The 21,095-nt window shown below is 48.2% G+C and overlaps 1 protein-coding gene across 7 annotated transcripts in view; it reads right to left on the bottom strand.

Moving 5' to 3' along the window:
• The window catches only part of LOC135514395 (cotranscriptional regulator ARB2A homolog), a 213,543-nt gene that overhangs the window by 191,210 nt on the left and 1,238 nt on the right, over positions 1-21,095 (bottom strand). For all 7 annotated transcript variants that reach the window (XM_064937849.1, XM_064937853.1, XM_064937854.1 and 4 more), the window contains exons 3-6: positions 18,120-18,221; positions 15,331-15,431; positions 4,706-4,771; positions 3,456-3,647 (exon numbers count right to left, since the gene is read on the bottom strand). In XM_064937849.1, coding sequence (XP_064793921.1) covers positions 3,456-3,647; positions 4,706-4,771; positions 15,331-15,431; positions 18,120-18,221 — 461 coding nt within the window. The remainder of the gene's footprint in view (positions 1-3,455; positions 3,648-4,705; positions 4,772-15,330; positions 15,432-18,119; positions 18,222-21,095) is intronic.

Genomic DNA, 21,095 nt, shown 5'->3' with positions numbered 1-21,095 from the left:
CTTCCTTTCCCTCTTTCTCTCTCAAAATGCAGCCTTGACAGGGCCAGAAGGTAATGATACAGCTGCCATGACGCAACAAGCAGACCTGTCCACTGTCAAGAATTGAAATCATGAAGGAATAAGCTGTCATTAAGAGGGCCTCTCCCTGCAGTGGAGCTGTCAGCCCGGCTGCCTCCCTCCACCCCTCTTCTCCTCTCCTGCCTCCCGACTCTGCCTGTGCTGCCACTGGGGCCCGCGCTGGAGTGGGCTCCCCTCGCCTGTCACTTTACAGCCAGGCTCTGGGAATAGCGCCATTTCCACACCATCCGCAACAACTGTGCCGAGTGTGAGGGAGAGTGGTGTGAGTGTGTGTGTATGTGTGTGTGTGTGTGTGTTCGTGCATGTTCTGTGTGTGTGTGTGTGTTTGTTTGTATGGATACATGCGTCTCTGTGTGTGAGTATGGATACATGCGCCTGTGTGTGTGTGTGTGTGGCATAGTGTACTCACACATACAATATCTTAGTAGTCATAAACGGCAAGGTATAGCTGTCATATATAGCTGGTATAGCTGTCATAACTGGGCGTCGATTGTTTTGAAACCACACACTCAGGCATTGCTTATTTAATTGTCATAGTCTTGGCGACAGTGTGATAGCTTATCATTGACGTAGGTACAGCATACTTGTTATCCATAGTGGACGCTAGGGCTAGTCATTTTCACTGTGGCTACTGATATAGCCTAAAGGTTGTCGTCCCAGAAATAAGTGTGTTTTGTGTAAGGCAGGTCTGATGGTGAGAGCCAGGGAAGGTTGCCCTCAGATTCACCCCTGATGGGGGAGAGGCACATGCCCGGGCAAGGGGAGGGGGGGCGTCTGGGGTCTGATTAACCAGCGCAAACTCCTTTTCCCACAATCCACGGCTTTGCCAGAACTGATCCCATTGGACAGGAGGCCGGGGCTAAGTGTGGCTTCAAAGGAGGACGGAGAGGAATGAAAAGTGGGGGGTTTCTACCGCGCTGACATATACATGGTGTGAATTCCCCCCTCTGCCCGGCGATATGGCTGCTCGTGCGTGGGTGCATCCGTGTGTGTGTGTATATGTGTGTGTGTTGTATGGCTAAACGGCTCTCATTGTCTCCATTAGAACACACTGGCAATGACTGACCGCACGGTCCCTCTGCATCTCGTGGTAGTACACACGAGACAAGTCCAACAGGGGGTAGCGCAGGGAGTCGGGGGGTGAATGAATTGTATAGGAATGGCCTGTTAGAAAACAGTATAACAGTTTATTATAGCAGAGCACCATTCTGGAATGGTTACCACATAAGGAGACGGAGCACCTATATCAGTCCCGCCTACACTTTAGCCTCCTCAGACAGTACACACTCCGCCGTTCAATATCCTGGACACGACAGCTCTCTGTGGCTGTACAGCTCTCCAAGAGAGGAGTCTTCCGGACAGGAAAGGCGAGAAAATGAGAGAAGAGTGGAGGACATGATGAATCTGCAGCGGGAGGTTCCACTTGATCTCCTGGTCGGCCATGCGTTAATCAGCGCACCTGAGATGAGAGGCGGAGATAAACGTCTCCTCGTAGAGCCGGGCTATAGAGCTACCACTCGGGTCGTCAGAGAGGGAACTGTCGGTCTGCCTCGCTTCCGCTTTTCCTAACCACGTAACCAGAGTTTTTCCCTGGTCTGGTCATAACTCCTGGCTTCCCTCCTAACACCTTTGCAATCTCAGAGGCCTCACCTTGGGTCAGTTGCGCATTTTCCCTACTAATGGTTAAGGTTGTGATTGGGAGAGGAGGAACTGATCCTAGATCTGTACCTAGGGGGAATTTCACTAGGAAGCGCCAACAGCAGTGGCGAACAGGTGTCCAGCTCCATCCCAGTGTAAAGCCAGAGTGGAAGGACTTCCTGTAAATGCCATGATGACCATGTGTCAAAGGCGTAAGGATTACGGCTCCTTGTTTTATCATGATGAATGGACACAGGCTACACTCACAGCGGTCTCTATATCTCGCCTGTCACTTTTGCATCTGAGGAACGCAACTCTCCGGGAAAATGTCATAATAACCAGTCGTACTGTAACACACACGTCTGCTCCAGTCGCGCTGGCAAATAAACCTGGTCGTCTGCGCAAGTCTTTATGACATTTAGAAGGCGGGAGAAAGCAGGGATCTCCCCTAAGTCAATTTGAACGGTGGGACGATTAAATTAGGCAGGTAGCTTAGGCCAGGTTGACAAATGAGCGCTGTGATGAGGGGGGAAATAAGAGTGTGGAGAGCCGGGGCTTCCGGGCACGCCGACGCAGTCCTGCCGTACACAAGGGCACGGAGAGAAGAAATGAGAATCTAAATTACACTTCACACAACATCGGCATCACGGCTCGCGCTAAAACTTCATCTGGGTTTACACATTATGGATGAAAGTCTGTGGAGGAATGTGGCTGCCCTAAAATAGGGGTTTTCATTGGAGAGAGCCCGAACAAAACAATAGAATACCTCTCAGAGAAGGAAGTGAAATTAGAGACTCGAGGTGGTCTCAAAGCTTCCCCAGTCCCTTAGGCCTCGTTGACTCCTAAAGGCCTTTCTTCACTACCTCATATCACTACCATTATTTACAACAACATACTGCTTCCACCCCCCCCCCCCACCCCAAACCTTGGGTATCTCTAGGGTACATGCTCGTGAAGGAGGGCAAGGCCCGGGATGCCTTCCAAGGGTCTTCGAGAGAAAGGGGGCGTGAGAGCGAGACGGAGAGAGGTAGAAAGAGGGAGAGAGAGAGAGAGATGCAGAGAGAGAGGTAGAGTGTGTGTTTGTGTGTGCCGTGTTAAGGGGGGAGCCACGCTGATCAGGGAGCACGGTGATGTGAAGCTGCTGCAGACCTGAGGGCTGACCTGCAGCTAAGACTCCACACAGACAGACAGACAGAGACAGAGACAGAGAGAGAGAGAGAGAGAGAGAGAGAGAGAGAGAGAGATCACAACCTATAACACTGAACTGCAGCGCCACACAGGGGAATACAAAGAGAGAGAGAGATGGGGGGGTTGAACAAGATGCATGTACAGAAATAGGCTACAGGCCTGCATACTCTCACAATAACCCGTTTATAAATTGACAAAGTACTCAACACAAATCAAACTGAAACCAAGACATATACACCACAGAAACAACACAGAATCACATGTTCAATGTCCCTTACACGCACGCACGCACGCACACTGCAGCCTAGACTCATCTAAAAAGCCCCAGCCAAGCTACAGCCCTAATCAACCAGGCTACCATAGGTCACAAGGCCACACCCAGGTCTGCCATTGACGAAGACAAACAAGACCCATACCTAAACACAATCTGCAGAGCCCACCCCATGGTTACCCCATGGTAACCCCATCCACCCCTACCAACCTAACACCTCTGTACCCCTGGAAGGTTAACCCCCCCCCCACAGTGTCACCCGGGTGGGCGGCGCCCCTACCTCCTGGGCGCGGGTGATGAAGGGGATCTGTGTTCCTGAGTCAAGGTCTTGGTTGATGATGAGGCGTCGTGCCCACTGGCCGGCCCGGACCACCCCGCAACCCTGGATGAGCACCAGCAGCTTGGCAGGGTTGGACATGGCATCAGCACTCAGGTAGATGAAGCTCCTGGGCTCCTCCGCTGTGGCATCCACCTGGTCACATGACACAGTATCATCCTTTCATTAGTGCTGCATTTTGAACAAATATGTCATCAAATTCATTTTCTGAAGTACAGCACTCGGGAAGGCCCTGCTAGCATGTTTTTAGAAGGAAGGGTGGGTGGGACAGAGGGTCTGACATCCTCCGTAGTAACGAATAAGTCCAGTACGTGTGTCCTCAACTGCCCTTGGATGGACGAGGTCCCCAGCGTGCCTAGAGGAATCTCTGAGGAGACACGCACTGTCCATAAAAACCATGGGTGGCAGCTGCAGGAACTTAATCCAAGCAGACAAAGAAAAAGGGGAGGGGGAGAAATCTCAGCCTTTCTTCTCTCTCTTTCTCGTTCCCTCCTTCTATACTTGGCCCTGGTTAATCTGCTTAAAATCTGCGGTCACAAGTTCAACTCGAGGCAGGTGGACGGACCCACCACTACCACACCCCCACAGAACAGTGCGATATTCCGGCGGAATAATGAGATAAATAGGGCAGGCAGAGTGTAAAAGTGTACAGGTGTAATAAAAAACTGGGTTAGCGCCGTGATTTATATGTTGTTAGCGCCGTTAACGGCTCCTCCCTGCGCCAGAACAACAGAGGTCATAAACATTCACTATGAACAGGGAGAGAGAAATGCTAAGAGGAAAAGGACCAATCTTCCTCAGAAACGAAGAGCAACGGGGGGGGGAGTCAAGCCTGTCTTGAATGTTGGGATGAGCAGAGAGCTAGAATGCTAGAATGGTCCAGTAACAGGGAATGAAGTCCCTTTTGAGAGCATTTGAATGCAAAACAGATTAAGCAACAGCTTTTCCTGACTCGGGAGACGACGTGTCACAAATACAGTTTGTTTGTTGAGGAGACACTTTTGGACAAAGAGAGAGAAATCAAAAGGTGTATTTCCTACTCATCCGATCCTAGTTTTTTCCGCGGGACACTCAACATCATAATCATTCTCGGAAGCCGAGGCATTTACGTCAACTTTCACGTTTAATATCCCCTATAATCTTTAAAGGTCTGAAAGACTGGGTTTTTTTTTTGTTCACTCGCAAATACTTACCGGCACTATTTCCTTTGTCAGGTTGCACTTTGTCTCCAGCAGTTGGTAAACATAACGGGTGATAATCTGGAAAAAAATAAAAAATAATCATCTTTATTCGCAACGAACACAACAACGGCACAGTTTGCGGTACACACCTCATGTCACTTCCAAATCCATGTACAGAAACACATTAAGAACAGCAGCTTGAGTGAGGAATCATGTACTTTTACTTGGTTCGTGTACACAGTGTATAGTCAGTGTATTTGGCCCCTAGACAGACAGGCAGTACTGTATGTGTGAGCAAATTGAAAGTTTGAGTTTATTTTATGTTTTTTGCAGGGACAGTGCACATTAATCAACGATTCAGTAAAAGTGCCAGATTTAGTGTGTTCGGAGTTGGACGAGCCGTGATCTTGGAGCTCAGAGCAGTCCCGGTATAGAGGGAATGGAAGCCAAGGGAGGAAATCTGTGACACAAGCACCGAGCTGATGCAAGACATGTTTATCCTCCCAGCCACAGCACCGAGGAACTTGTATACAGTGCAATTTCAACCCCAGGACAACGGTTTCATGGTTCAATGACATCAACAACTTTCTTTCTTTTTTAACCCCGTCTCCTCCCCTTTCTCTCTCTCTCCCTCCCGTTCGGACTCCTCGGGCAGCTGAAAACACAAGGGCTTTTGTGGCGTCGTTTGGTTTGGAAGCGTTTAAGAGGGATGAGGGAGGGGGAGAGGAAAAAACTTTCTGCCGGTCGTGTTTTGGCGTGTTTGTAGCGGATGACGATGATGATGTCTCAGCTGTGGGGGTTTGTTGGGTATTACTGGGGTGTTTATCAGACGTGCCCAGCCTGGCATGGAGGTGCAGCAATGTGGTCGAGTGGCCCAAGCCGGGTGGGCGAGGACAAGGGGCGTGTGGTGTGGCATTGTGTTGGTGAGGTCTGTGGCGCCTGGGGGACGTCTGCTGTGACCACAGGGACAGCTGGACAGGTCAGAGTCAGGTCCTTCCCTGTCCTCTGTGTTTGTGTTCGCTTTAGCCGGACTCCCTGGAGACACACAGGAGACCAAGGGGCTGGGAGGGAGAGATGAGGCCCCGTGGAGGCAGAGCGTGTCAGGTCTGAGCCCTGAGACACACAGGAGACCAAGGGGCTGGAAGGGAGAGATGGGGCCCCGTGGAGGCAGAGCGTGTCAGGTCTGAGCCCTGAGACACACAGGAGACCAAGGGGCTGGGAGGGAGAGATGGGGCCCCGTGGAGGCAGAGCGTGTCAGGTCTGAGCCCTGAGACACACAGGAGACCAAGGGGCTGGGAGGGAGAGATGGGGCGCCGTGGAGGCAGAGCGTGTCAGGTCTGAGCCCTGAGACACACAGGAGACCAAGGGGCTGGGAGGGAGAGATGGGGCGCCGTGGAGGCAGAGCGTGTCAGGTCTGAGCCCTGAGACACACAGGAGACCAAGGGGCTGGGAGAGAGATATGGGGCCCCGTGGAGGCAGAGCGTGTCAGGTCTGAGCCCTGAGACACACAGGAGACCAAGGGGCTAGGAGGGAGAGATGGGGCCCCATGGAGGCAGAGCGTGTCAGGTCTGAGCCCTGAGACACACAGGAGACCAAGGGGCTGGGAGGGAGAGATGAGGCCCCGTGGAGGCAGAGCGTGTCAGGTCTGAGCCCTGAGACACACAGGAGACCAAGGGGCTGGGAGGGAGAGATGAGGCGCCGTGGAGGCAGAGCGTGTCAGGTCTGAGCCCTGAGACACACAGGAGACCAAGGGGCTGGAAGGGAGAGATGGGGCCCCGTGGAGGCAGAGCGTGTCAGGTCTGAGCCCTGAGACACACAGGAGACCAAGGGGCTGGGAGGGAGAGATGAGGCCCCGTGGAGGCAGAGCGTGTCAGGTCTGAGCCCTGAGACACACAGGAGACCAAGGGGCTGGGAGGGAGAGATGAGGCGCCGTGGAGGCAGAGCGTGTCAGGTCTGAGCCCTGAGACACACAGGAGACCAAGAGGCTGGGAGGGAGAGATGAGGCGCCGTGGAGGCAGAGCGTGTTAGGTCTGAGCCCTGAGACACACAGGAGACCAAGGGGCTGGGAGGGAGAGATGGGGCGCCGTGGAGGCAGAGCGTGTCAGGTCTGAGCCCTGAGACACACAGGAGACCAAGGGGCTGGGAGGGAGAGATGGGGCCCCGTGGAGGCAGAGCGTGTCAGGTCTGAGCCCTGAGACACACAGGAGACCAAGGGGCTGGGAGGGAGAGATAGGGCCATGTGGAGGCAGAGCGTTTCAGGTCTGAGCCCTGAGACACACAGGCACACACAAACAGAGTGACCACTGTCACACTGTTGCCTAGGTACTTCAACCTATTTACATCAGTAGAATACAACATAGTACACCCATACGCCAAAACTACTAGATAGCGGTATGGTACGGTCACAGGATCCAACATTGCACAGAGTTAAACCAATACCTAGAAGTTCAGCATTCAAAGCCCACAGTCTCATCGAAGCAAAGTCAGAGGGAAAAGGCTAAAACCAATCATTATAACCACATGCTCTTTTAAAGCATAAAGAAAATCATCGCTGACCTGATTATGTGTCTAAAGAAACACATTATGGGTAAATGATGCCGTGAGATACGATTAGGAGGGATTAGCCAATCGCAGGCCTGGCGGACAGGCCAAATGAGATGACAGATTTGACCATTTGACCCGCTATATGAGGAACGCTCTAGAACGCTAAGAGATATAGCTGTGGCTAACATCAGCTAATTCACTGAATGTCAGGCTCCCCAATGAAGACTAAAATGATTGCGAGGCTCAATATGCAAGTTTTTAATGGCATCAATAACCCAAGCAGGAAATTTCATTTGTGCTACATTATTTGTTCAGTGCCTCAGGTGGCCTGAAAACCATCTGATGTGGAAAAAGAGAAGGAATGGGGAGGAGGGGGAAGTGGACTGAGAGCGTGTGTGTGTGTGTGCACGCCTATGTAGGCAGCGCGTGCATGAAGCATTAGTGTAGATGTGCTGTTTCGCGTGTGTCCGTCCGCCGGTACATAGAGGTCTTTGTTCAGGTTGACAGACAGGCCCAGGGTCAGGATACAGGGGCTTGCTGATTGGAGTCAGATGAGGAAGCACAGCTCTGAGATCAGTATCACTCCAGGCCCGGATGAACGAGAGAGGGAGTCCACACACAAGCCCAAAATAACAAACCCCACAGTGGACTTTTTAATTTATTTTACCCTTATTTATTATTTTACAAGGTAAGATGACTGAGAACACATTCTCATTTACAGCAAAGACCTGGGGAATAGTTACAGGGGAGAGGAGGGGAGATGAATGAGCCAATTGGAACCTGGGGATGATTAGGTGACCATGATGGTCTGAGTGACAGCTTGGGAATTTAGACAGGACACAGGGGGTTAACACCCCTACTCTTACGATAAGTGCCATGGGATCTTTAGTGACCACAGAGTGTCAGGACACCCGTTTAACGTCCCATCCGAAAGACGGCTCTCGACACAGGGCAACGTCCCTTATTACTGCCCTGGGGTATTTGGAATATTGTTTTGGAGACCGTCCAACACCACTTCCAGCAGCATCTGGTCTCCCATCCAGGGACCGACCAGGAACCATCTTGCTTTGCTTCAGAGGCAAGCCAGCAGAGGGATGCAGGGTGGTATGCTGCTGGCAACATGGTCAACTTAGATGACATGGTTACAGAATCAAAATATCATATGCTGATGGGAGCTGTGAACCACCACACACACACACAGAGGCAAAGAAGTGCAAACACACACACACACACACACACACTACAAGAAATGTCACTACTACGAGAAAATGGCTACCATCACCGTGTGGGCCTCAGCCATCTCTCTCTGCAGCCGATCAGCGGCATAAGCTACAGCACTTTGTCACATCATTAACACAGTGTTATTAGTCTTATAATGAAAGGCCTGGCCCTGCAGGTAGTGGAGGAGTGCTAAGTGGTTCTGTCTCTCTCTCTCCCTGGAGCTACGTCTGCCTGGGGCTGGTGCTGCTGAGGTTGATTGTGATAGTGGGGGTGCACTCAACACTGACGTGGATTGGGGACATTTGGCTGATGCCCCCCCCCCCCCCCCCAAAAAAAACAGCCCAACTGTCAAATTTAGACGTGCTGCCGGTATTACTTAAACTACTCGCCGTGGCAAAATTGACAGCGTGGCAAAGTGTGGCGAGGAAGATGAGGAGGAAGACTCATCTACCCCTGACCCTGTTGAACCTGGGACATCAGTTGGATGCTGTCTCCACATGTCTCTGAAAGCAGCGTAGCGGTCACCACCTCCACATCAAGGTCTCCTCTACTCATTATCAAGGCCAGTCGTTTCTCAACAGACCCTTCCGTCTCCCTTTCTCTGGGGGCCTATGTGGTTCATTTTAGGGGAAGTGCTGTGGTGACGTACACCACGGTGCCCCAGGAACCAGGAGGAGCAGAGAGGAAGGAAGGGTTTACAGGAGGGATCAGTCTGGGGGGGGGTAATCCTAGGGAGCATGTGTGTGGCCGGTGCCAGCTCCCACTGCGGTAGACAGCTGAGATTGGAGGGAGGGAGGGAGGGAGGGAGGGAGGGTGACTGGCCTTGACCAAGCGCAACCCCCCCCCCCAGTTAAGGCCTTAATGAAGACCACTGTGTCGGTAAGTCGATCTGTTTGTAAACTAACCTGGTGGAAAAACCCTCTTCAAACTAACAGGGGAGGGCCTTCCTCAGATAGAGAGGGATGAAAGAGAGAGAGAGAGGGGGGGTAGAATCCGGACCTCCCACATTGTGTAATGCTCTTATTACTCCAGTCATGCTTAGTCCAGCTGACCTCTCGAGGTGATAAGGAGATGATCCACCGGACATGGGGGTGGGGGGAGAGGAGGGGGGGATAGGTGGGAGAGGAGGGGGTGAGTGTCGCCCCAGACAAGGGAGGTGGGGGGAGAGGTGGGTGATGAGGGTTACAACTAGATAACGGGGGTGGGGGGCAAAGGTGGGAGAGGAGGGGATGAGTGTTGCCCAGGACAAAGGAAATTGGGAAGAGATGGGGATGAGGGTTACAAAGCAACCAGTAATTTGCCAAAGTTTCCAGAATCTTCAGCAATTTTGGTAATGAACAGAAAATCTACGGCAATCTATCGTAATTTATACTTGGATATTTTTTTTTGAAACAATTATTCACGTATTTAATTCATTTATTTTATCTGTGTCCATACAGTTATAGTAGCTATACCATATGGTTCAATAGAAAATAAGCTTAATTCATGAAAAAAGCAGCTAATCAACAATGACATTATGACCTCTGCAGCTTGTCCAACTATTTACTTTTTTCACAACTGCCACCAACAGTTTGATGCCAGAATATTGACAACAAATACATATTGATAATGTGTACAAAAATATAAAGGACATTTCATGCTGAAACCCTGATATTAAACAGAACTGGTATTCACTAAATTGATGGTTGATATTTCCGATAATGTTTTACAGCTTTGTCACTCTCATTTTTATTTAAAAATCATCTAATTCAATCAATTCATATATTTTACATGTGATGATGCCACACAGAGGGACAGAGATAATTACAGACGCCTGTGATCATCTGAAGTACCCAAAAGGGCCACTAGATGTCTTGTGATGGGTTACATAAAATCCTTGAAAGAAACCAACATTCTGGTAGTTTACTGGTAAACTTCTAAAGTTTCCAGTAAAATACCCTCCCTTTGCAACCCTAGTTACAACTGACATGGGGGGGGGGTTACCCCGGGTCTGACTGTAGCTCAAAAGCCCAAACACAGACCACAAGTGGCTTTGGAGCAGGCCTGCCCTGCTCTGTCCAGTGGTGGCTAGCGATGTGGACCTGAGGAATGGGAGAATGCCCTATTGACTGAAAATGGCTGGTTTAAGTATGGCTCTACCACCACACTTCCCAAAAATAGAGAGACAGAGCGGGAACGACAGACTGACGGAGAAAGAGCGAGAGACACACACGAGAGCAGGCGGGTCCGGAGCTCTCTCTAAAAGCCACTTATGCAGAGAGGAGGCACACGGCGACGATATCAAAGCTGTTTACATAATGAAAGTGAGGAGAGCTCGGCATGGTTACAGTGACAGGGCCCGGAAAAGAAACGCTTCTTCTTTCCAGAAGAATAGAAAAAGATGAAGAAAATCCCCAAACAACAACAAAAAGACAACGGCAGCAGTAAAGCAAAGCTACAGGAGAAGAGAGCAAAAGGAAGAATAGTGTGTATTTTAAGGGTTGGCTTGTCTAACATCAGGCTGAGATTTAAAATAGAGTCAATTGTTGTCTTACTTCAGCCCCCTCCCGCCTCGTCTTTTTATCAGTGGGGTATATGGAAGAACAAAGCTGATGCACTCCCAAAGCAATTCCCACAAGGTCCCTGTGTTGTGTCTGCCTGTATCTGGGGGAAGTTTGTTCTCCGGAGAGAGGGAGGGAGAGAGGGAGGGGGGGGGGGGGGTTGTCTGTATGGAGGCTCATCTCACTTCCTCTCCCTCTCTCCCTCCTCTCAGGCTACGCACTGTGCCGCGCTGCACTCCTTAATGGCAGTCTAATGACCACCTCAGGTGTTACCTCAGAAGCCGGCCGAGGGATAATTCACTTTTAAAGTACGGCGCCGTGGCTGCCTGTGCTTAGGCTCTCCTCCCTTCCCCACCTACCCTCCCTCCCTCCCTCTCTACCAGCCGCGCTGTGGGGTTCGAGGAGTGATGAGATGCGATAAATCAAGAGAGACAGCTGCCATTTTGCTCCTCTTTAGAGGGATCCTCTTAACTTCCAAAACAAAACGTCCGTGACTGATAGGGGTGTGTGGGCTCGCCGTTGCCATCGCACGCCCTGCTTTCCCATCTCGCTCACGGGTATACAGTAGAGCAGAGGCCTACCGCTTCCTCCCAGGGTGGGTGAAGGTGTCCGTTTCATCATTACACATCAGTTCTACACTCCTTTGAAAAGGTAACATGACCATACTCGTGACGATATAAAACACCAGATTGCGGATTAAATCAGCATGTACTGTTCATACGATCAATTCAACTGCATGTACAGCACACACAGGACCCACTGGTGTTAACTAGTAGCTTTGAGCTTGTCTTCGCAAAACTGGCTCTACTGTATAAAGGGCTGAGCCAACGATACACACGGCAGAGGGAGAGAGAGAGCGAAACACACAAAGAGAGAGAGATCTTCACAATACAGCCATCTGGCTGGGCCCAGGTTCATTAGAATATTGTGTGTGTGTGTGTGTGTGTGTGTGTGTGTGTGTGTGTGTCATTCCACAGATGCAGGGAGGTGGGGAGAAAAATCCTCATTTATTAACAGCTTAATTCAGCTCCATCTGGGCCTGGCATCATGCTTGTCATCTATCAGGGGGAACTATCACTTACAGCAACAATTACACTTTCACTGAGCCCTACAGGGCCCAGGTCACCCTGATTCTACACACACAGGCATGCAAGAACGCGCACCCAAACACACACATAACCGCAAAGGTAATCCTGGAACACACACACACACACACACAATAGCTTATAAAGAACTGCAGAAGTGTGCATGCGTGCACGCACACACACACACTTGCTGAAATAGACAGACACAGCTCCAAGGGGTACTAGATAGCGTTCAATGATGCAGATCAAACAATGATCTCTCATTCGTGTGTGTGTGTGTGTGTGTAGCGGGTTCGGCTAAGACAATAGTGGGAAATATTAACACGGGGAGAACGTGGATCGGCTGACTGAGCACGAGGCATGCGTTTCAATTTCCCCCGCAGCCCCCAGAGGCCCCCCCCCCACACACACACACTCACACACACACACAGTAAGTTAACGCCTCCATCTCTCTCTGTTTTCCAGTCAATATCAACACCAGGACAGAACGAGTGAGGCTGAGGGGAAAGGGATCTCTGCTGGGCTTCAACTAGCTTCAGTTCACTACCAGGTTGTGGTTCACTCAACGGTCAAATAAAATACATCTCCTTTGAAACAACGATCAGCACTAAATGACCATCGGAATATAACTAGCATACCGTGCCTGTGTGTGCAGCGTAGCCTGGCGCTGAGTAGCGATGCTGCCTGGGTTCCTGTCCTACTAATGGAGACGTCAGAGCGGGGATGCTCTTGCCCCTGTTCCCTGGCCGATGGAGGCTTTTTGATGCATTAGGTTTAATCTGGCTGACAACATGCAGAGAAGACCAGGGCTTTCACACACGCCACTCACACAGATACCAGAACAAACAGCCTTTAATCGCTGTACAAGGTCTTATCCAAACAGGGAGAACAGATGTGACGCTTCTGCCGCTCACACACACACACGCACGCGCGCACACACACCCATGTATCCACAGGGATCGACACAATAGCAGTTTATTTTCACAAACAGCACCTTAAAATATTGGCTTCGTGAGGCTGGTATTCAGAGGTTTTCAAACAACTCAATTCAATATGCTAATTCACCACAAACTGGGACATCATAAAAACCCGTTCTTGTGAAGGATTTGTGCTCCTTGGAAAGATCTTCGCATTTAGCTGTAAAATATATAAATTAAACGAGAATAATTATTAAAATCTGGGCCCACAATGCAATGCCCCTGCATTCAACCCCAGCTGCGAATCTTTCCTCCACGCCGGCCATCGAGACATCGTCCGCCCATTCAGACGAAGCTGAAGTGCAAATTGGACATCTGGTGCTGTGATGCCTCTCACAATGTGGCCGCCATTTCTCCCTAGCACTGCACTGTCATAGCTAGCTCTGCTCTGAAGACTGGCAGGGCCACCGAAGAGAGGGAGGGAGGGAGAGCAAGAGAGAGAGACAGAGGCAGAGAGAGACAGAGAGAGCGTGGGAGAGACACAGAGAGAGAGAGACGGAAAGAGAGAGAGATGATGCTAGCCCCCACTCATGCGGGTTGGGTTGGGCGCTCTCTTGCTCATACACCACCAACCCCAGGGACAGTCATGGAAGGGCATAACATCTCCTTGCTTCCCTTTCCACCCCTGCACAATGCATACTGGGTAGTGCACCCACTCCTAGGCGATTGGTTGATCGAGGGCATGCATGCTTCAGGACGGCCATTGTTGTGAACGAGGGCTCTCAGCTGCCGGATTTCTTTGCGCTCACCTCTAAACCTTGAATTACCCAAGGCCTGATCACTCACACACACACACACACACACACACACACACACACACAGGAGTCCTAACCAACAAAAGCCACGCAACTCTCTGTAACTCTACTCCAATATCTCGTTATCGCCGCTAGTTTCACCATCGGCAAAGCCTTTACGTTCTCAATGAACGAGAAGCCGCCTCTTTTATTAAACCACAGAATGTCAACACCGTAATAGCTCCGTAACGAATTAACTAAATGTCTGGGCCTGCGCCTGATGTCTGAGTTCAGGAAGTTTAAATGACTGTGTTCTCGGGACTACTCCAATCCGCACGACAAAAAATGTTTGCTTCCAGCGTTTCAGATGCTGGCGAGATACCAGCAGGAGAAAGGGAGCCTTCAACAAAAGGCTAGTTCACAAAGGACAAAGTACCTGCATTAGAAATGAAACACACAGGTAATCCCACCAAAGAGTCCATCTTTCGCTTTGAACTTGAAAGGACGCAGGGAACAATTAAAAGCAAAATAGCAGGGCTGCAAATGAAACAAAATGTTTACCAAAGAAAAGCATTGGTTTGGGATTAGCTCAGGCATATTGCATGGGTTGAGATGGAGTGAACGCAAAGTGAACTTTTGGGTGAGGTGTGACAGTGTGACGGGTACATCGCACGTCAGTCAGTGTGTCAGTCCCGTCCGTCTGTCAGGGGCAAACCTAGCCTTCAGGCTGGTAATCCTGACAAACAGATATCAAATACAATTGTATTGGTCACTTACACATCTTTAGCAGACGTTATTGCAGGTGTGGCGATATACAGTATGTAGGCCTACATTGTGTGACATATGAGCTCTGTGCAGCAGCGTTTCCATATACCAGAATACTTACCGACTCTGTAGGACACACACACACACACACACACACACACACACACACACCTGCTAGAGCAGTGAAAGTGTCGAGGGCCTGGTGGGATTAAGGGTGTTTTGAATGTGAAGGTGTAAACAGCAAGAACGCTGAGCCAGTTATAAATCAGGGCTTGATCACTCAAAACACAACACACACACAAAGATGGGCGTCCACCACTGCTGCCAAGGAGGATCCAGCACGCCCTGCCAACCACCGTGCCCACAAACACACATCACTCTCTAGAGATGTGCCAGGCAGAGCCAAACAGAAGACAACTCCGAGAAATAAATGTGACATGGTGTGTGAGCGGTGCGTGTGTGTTCAATACCGCTCTGAGTCAAATGAGAATTATTCGATCTAGGGAGCACAGATACAACAAAATCAACATCAAAGTTTTGCCCTTAATAATAAGAAATGTCAGGGATCTATTCTCTCATTTACTTATTCAAATTCAGGGATCCATTGCTTTCCTCTTCCGTGTTGTTGTAATGAACTTCCTATCCTATAGTAAAACTGACATTTTTCAGTAAAAACAAAAGTAAAAAATGACAATATGACGTACGCCCTGATGATCGATAGACAGAGGTAGAGAGGGATGACGACTGGGGATGAGCAGCAACAGTACCTACCTCTCCCAGGGCCTCGTAGCGTTTCTGGTTCCACCTGTGGAGATCCTCCCGGGCGTTGAACGCATACGCCTCGCCCGTCGTGATGTGCCTCAACCTGCCCTCTGACAGGCAGACAGACCGAGGGAGAGAGGCACAGAGAGACGGAGAGACAGACAGACGGAGACCGACAGAGGGACAAACAGAGAGACGTACAGACAGGAACCGACAGGTAGACAGGAAGATAGACAGAGACAGGGAGATAGACAGACAAAGAGAAAGATGGAAGGACAGACAGAAACAAAGTTAATCGAGGCCAATCGTTGAGAATGTTTGAAACCCTGTCCAGGGGGGAGAAGTGGGGAAACTTCTTTCAGTATCTCAAGTGTTTCTGTGCCGGGGTAGGGGTCAATCTAGCAAACAAATTGGAACATAACTTACAAATTGAAAAATCCTCGGAGAAAATAGCCGGCAGTTTCAAATTCATGGGCTGACTATCAATTAATCAATCCCAGTAGCCATTCAAAATGGAACCGGCCTCAACTATAAGCGTTCAACTGTGTTTGGAACATACATGGCCGAAGGGTCTGGAAGGAAAACGCTGGACCAATTCCTCAGGTTCCTGAAAGTAAGGGAAAACTAAAACGCTGTTCAAACCGACTGCCGCTTAATTATGTCAGGAAAGCTAATGATAGTGTGATGCGTGGAGCAGCGGTAGGAGAGGGGGGAAAAAATATGGTGTTAGGTTTCTACCTCCGTACGGACATGCTGAAGTAGTTCCGCCCTGTCAAAAGAAGCAAACTAGCTTTGACCTTCCGTTCAAACTGAGCCCCATGCTTTTCTGCACCTCTCTCCCTCCACGCAATTAAAAGCGTTTGTGGCTTCGCCAAATCTGGCAGGTACAAGGCCCGGGGATACGAAGCGCTCTTTCCAGTCACGAGTCCAACGGCCTTCTGGGACGTCTGGCAGCTCAGGCCCAGACAGCAGGTGTGGCATAAACTCTCTATACTTCTCATTCCTTCTTTATCTCTCACTCTCTCCCTTTTTTCCTCCTCGTCCTGGCCTCGTCACATTTCTCTGTGGCCACATCCACCTGAGATGTAAGGAGGAGAGAGAGAGAACACCACAACTGTTCCCCACGCTGCCTTTGAGGCTGGGCTTTGAATGGCAGCCAATCAGCATTCACTCTCATTGACCCTGGCAACTCCAATGCCACCGCTCTCTACCAGGCCTTAGCCAAGCGGGGAGTGACTGGGTGCAGTGTATGCGCATTATGAGTTATATTACGGGCAAAAGTGGTTGAATCATTGGGTGGAAACTAGGGATACAAACACAAATTCATAGTTTACATGGGGAGAACTTTTTAACACCTGTGTTTATTTTCATAGCCCAGGATCATTTTACAATAACAGCCAAATGAGGAACAAGCAGAGAATAATGTGATGAGGGAGAGAGCAATTCAAGACTAGTAGCTTTTTCAAGCTAAACAATTATCCCTGCGTCGGTTTAATGCCTCCAAATACAGAGGTTTACAATGAGGCCATCTATCCTTCCATAGACACGGCAAGATAAAGCACAAAACAGTGTTCAATTTAATTGTGACCTCTTAACGACTGCAAAACGCATAACGCTGAAAATCTCAAAAGTACACAACCCAAATAGCCGGAGGGTCTCATACTTTCTCAATTATTCCGCGACGGCAAACCCCAACCCCCCCAAAAAAGCATCATGTTAAGATAAAAGATTGCATAAGCATTTTCATCTCTCCCTAAATTGCACCACTTTACAACCGGTTATCGTGTGATAAATCTCACACTGCTTACTCGCCCGACCTTACAACATTTTGCTTTCATCGTTAGGTGTTAGACAACATTTAGCACCGAAAAGCCAGTTTGTCAACACGGAGAACTAATAGCTAGCTTGTGCCTCAGAGATGTGCACCGGGGGGGGGTCGGTTTAAAAAGGCACCCGCAGAAATGTACCTTGAAGAAATCAATTATGCATTCACGGTGGAGAGAGGAGAGATCTACTAAACAACGGTGTGTGTGTGTGTGTGTGTGTGTGCGCGCGCATACGTGCTTGTGTGTATACGAGAGTTCAGCTCCATCGCCTCCACAACACGGCCTCTCAGAGGATTACGTTTCCGCAACTTTTCTCCCCTTTTCTAGCATAATTAGCATGCCGTTCTCGATTTTGGCGCTTAATTAGGTGTACATAACCTTGGATTTCCAGTAATGAAAAACCGGAGGGCTACTGTGATGAAGCCATCATCTTTATAATTAAGATACCTGTATCAACTGTACACAGCCTCCTATATATTCATTTCATTTCATGGTCATATTTCTTTTCACACTATATAGACGTAGGCTAACTTTGCTGCTGGAGTGAAGAATACCGTACAGTCATGGCAGCGCTGAGCCGGAGGGACTTTAGTTTGAATGGAAATTATATTCTTGGAGAGGAGAGTGAAGAAAGACACCCAGGCAGGCTCCTCAGAAGTGGCAGCCCGGGCCTGTTCTTAGGCCAGGTTATGCAAATCCTCCGTCAGATTGAGCGCAAGGCTGAGTAGGTTACTGACAGGCCGTATAGTACACAACATGTCCTCAGCCACAGTACAGCCACACAGTCAGCAGAGACTGTGACAGAGAGAGAGAGACTGTGACAGAGAGAGAGACTGTGACAGAGAGAGATCAGTGCAGGAGAAAGGAAGGAGGAGGGGGAGGCCACTGGGGGAATATTAAGAGCCAAACACACCAGGCCTCCACCTGGGATAGAATAATCCATACATACAGAATATAAATGATATGACTTACGCTCGTTGAAGGCATACTCAAACTCTTCAAGCGTCTTGGGGAAATTGAGCGGGGGTTCGTCCTTCTTCATGAGTTCGTCCAGGTCTATCCTGGACAACAGGTCTGGGCCAGGTGTGGGGAGGGACACAAAAAATATATATTATCTGCTTTTGCACTTAGCCTTGCTAAAACACAGAGGGCGGCCTTTTCGTGGTGCAAAATCATGGTGCAAAGTGCAAGAAAATACCATAAACCTTAATCTGTTAGCATGATTATATTTGACATTTTTTTCTTCAACAATGTGTCATATAAGGAGGCAACTACTTATGTATTGCTCAGTTTAAACTCTTTACAAACATTTTCCTTCTTATAAACACACATTGTTTTAAATTAAATCACAGGTTTAGTGGTTTTCCGCACTTTGCACAATGATTTTGCAACACGAACATGGCAGTCATACAGAATATAGGCCTAGCTTCATCTCATCTCTTGCTTAATGTTTGTTCGTTTTTTATGGATCCCAGGACTCCCAGGGGCCATACTTGTGAACTTTTGCTTAGACCATGGCTTAAACCATTAGTCTAAAATGGCTAGCTGTTAGCTTTTCTCACAGGTCAACGTGGCCAAATTACCCACAATGCTGAGGACCCCCAGCTGAGCAGACAATTATCCGGTAACAAAATGACAAATCAACCCATCAGAGACCTTAAAAAGTTGAGCCCCCATCCAATTGCATTTGTTCAACTGGTCAAATTGGCCACCAGAAAAGCAGATTGTTAAACCAGCCAACTGCTTGGTTTCATTTCTTACCCGTGGTCTAAGTGAAGTGTGCCAATATATTGTTGCATGATGCTTCATTGACTAGGCTACGGTTTCCGCATACATGACAAAATTACACGGGTTTTGCACATCCATTTAACACGCATCCAGGCACTGAAAAGGACTAGGAGAATTATATAACACGTAACTTTGCATTCAGACATCGCCCAAGTTAAAGACTCTTGCGGTGTGGTCAAATAGCAGTCACACTGCTTGCATGGAGTGGTAGTGTGACCCATTAAAGTAATCTACTCCATGGTGTTGGCATATGGTGGCTTTGAGTTGGAATCCCATTAGGGTCCAGATCATTTTTAAAAGGAGAAAATCCTCCATTGCTGGTCCTCAATTGAAATAGAGCAAATGTGACGAAGTAGCCGGTTATCAAGACCCATATAAAACCTTAAAGTGTCATTTTGCCTATATTCATTGTGGTGACTGATTTTTCTGTATTAGACCTATCCATAGCCTGTGTTTTGGTCTGAGTGTTGCCTGCACTTCGATTCACAGTACAACCACAAAATAGCTATTTAAACCGACGTTTGGCTATCGTGTCCAAAAAAAAGGGTGTCGATATAGGTGTACACTAGCACAGCTAAAAACACATCCATGACAATGAAGAACGCTCTGTTCTTGATCGGAATGTCTATATAGGCTAGGCCAGTCAGTCGATAGCATGTTACAAAATTGACAGGAAAGCGCAATCAAATGATGTCTTTTACTGCATCGGTATGGTGGGAAAAGTACCCAATTGTCATACTTAAGTGACTGTCACTTAACATACTGTGACAACTGTTGCTGAGGGGACCATCTTGGTTGAACAGACTAACTAATTAAAAAAGGCTAGGTATTCAGTGCTATTGTAGTGTTTCCTCTCATTATAGCATCATAATATACACTATCCCTAATTGGGCCTATTACAAAAGGAAACAAAACCTAGGCTATTGGACAGGGTTAGCGGTCATAACAACAACAAAGAAACACTGATTGCTACATACCTTTTTTTTACTTTTAGCAATACCCTTCGAATAATATAACTTATGCCTCATGAGCTTAGTTCAACTGTGTTACCCCATCAGAACCCAAAATATAATCTTGTTAACTCCATTATTGTTTGTTAACAAATAAACGTAAACACACCGTATAGCCTCAAAACATGGTTAAAACCCATCATTTTGATATCAGGGATGTCCTTGCACCCATAGCGCTCTATTCATTATTATTATTTTTGACTGATTCCCAAATACGTTTTTCTCCTTTTTTGTTTTCCAGGTTTTGGGGAAAACATTTTTTTTGTTTCAATACTTATACTTATTTAATAGAAAAACAACCAAATTGGATGTTCTAAGTCCATAAAAATGCTTAAACCACATCAGGAGACCACTTTGAGATCTGGAAAATAAATTGAACACATTTGGATTTTGGGGTGTAGTTCCCCTTTTACTGCCATTGTTTTTGATTAGTGGTGTTTCTGCAGAGCTCATAGAACTGCAGAGTTTGCAAAACAAATGGCCACTGGATTGATGCAAATAATCATGATATCATTCTGCCAGGTAGGCATACGCTACTTGGAAGTTAAAATATAACCAGAAGGTTACAATTAGCATCATTGCTTATGGCTACAGAAAGTGTAGACATGCATGCACGCGCACACACACACACAGAGAGAGAAATAAGCTTTTTGTGCTTATAGAACATTTCTGGGATATTTTATTTATCTCATGAAACATGGGACCAACACTTTATATGTTGCGTTTGTATTTTTGTTCAGTATAAGTTCAATAAATGTAGTTTTCCTACGATGTTCAATAGATTTTTGAATATTGTTGAATTTCGTGATTCCGGTCAGCGTTCTTCACAATGCAGACTTCATAGGGCCTTAAGAGTGGTTACAATACTCCAGCCCCTTCCCTCAGCTGTTTACCAAAACAGAGGTGGGGTTCTTGCTTTGTTATTGTTTGAACTACAAATTGCCCCTTTAATAGTCTCCTGATCTGTTCCATATAAATGGTTGGTGTTTAGCCTTTATAGGGAAAGCATCCCAAATAGGCCTAGGCTTTACCAGTCAACTCAAACATGGCTGTGTGTCCCATCTTTACTGGAAACTGTAGGAAAGAAAGCAGTTGTTGAGAGGAGAACATCTCTAACCGATAGGCTTCAGCCTAAGAGAGCAAGCACATT

The sequence above is a fragment of the Oncorhynchus masou genome, chromosome 25 (assembly GCF_036934945.1).
Source record: "Oncorhynchus masou masou isolate Uvic2021 chromosome 25, UVic_Omas_1.1, whole genome shotgun sequence".
NCBI classification, from domain to species: Eukaryota; Metazoa; Chordata; class Actinopteri; order Salmoniformes; family Salmonidae; genus Oncorhynchus; species Oncorhynchus masou.
This window is presented reverse-complemented; position numbering and strand designations above follow the sequence as displayed.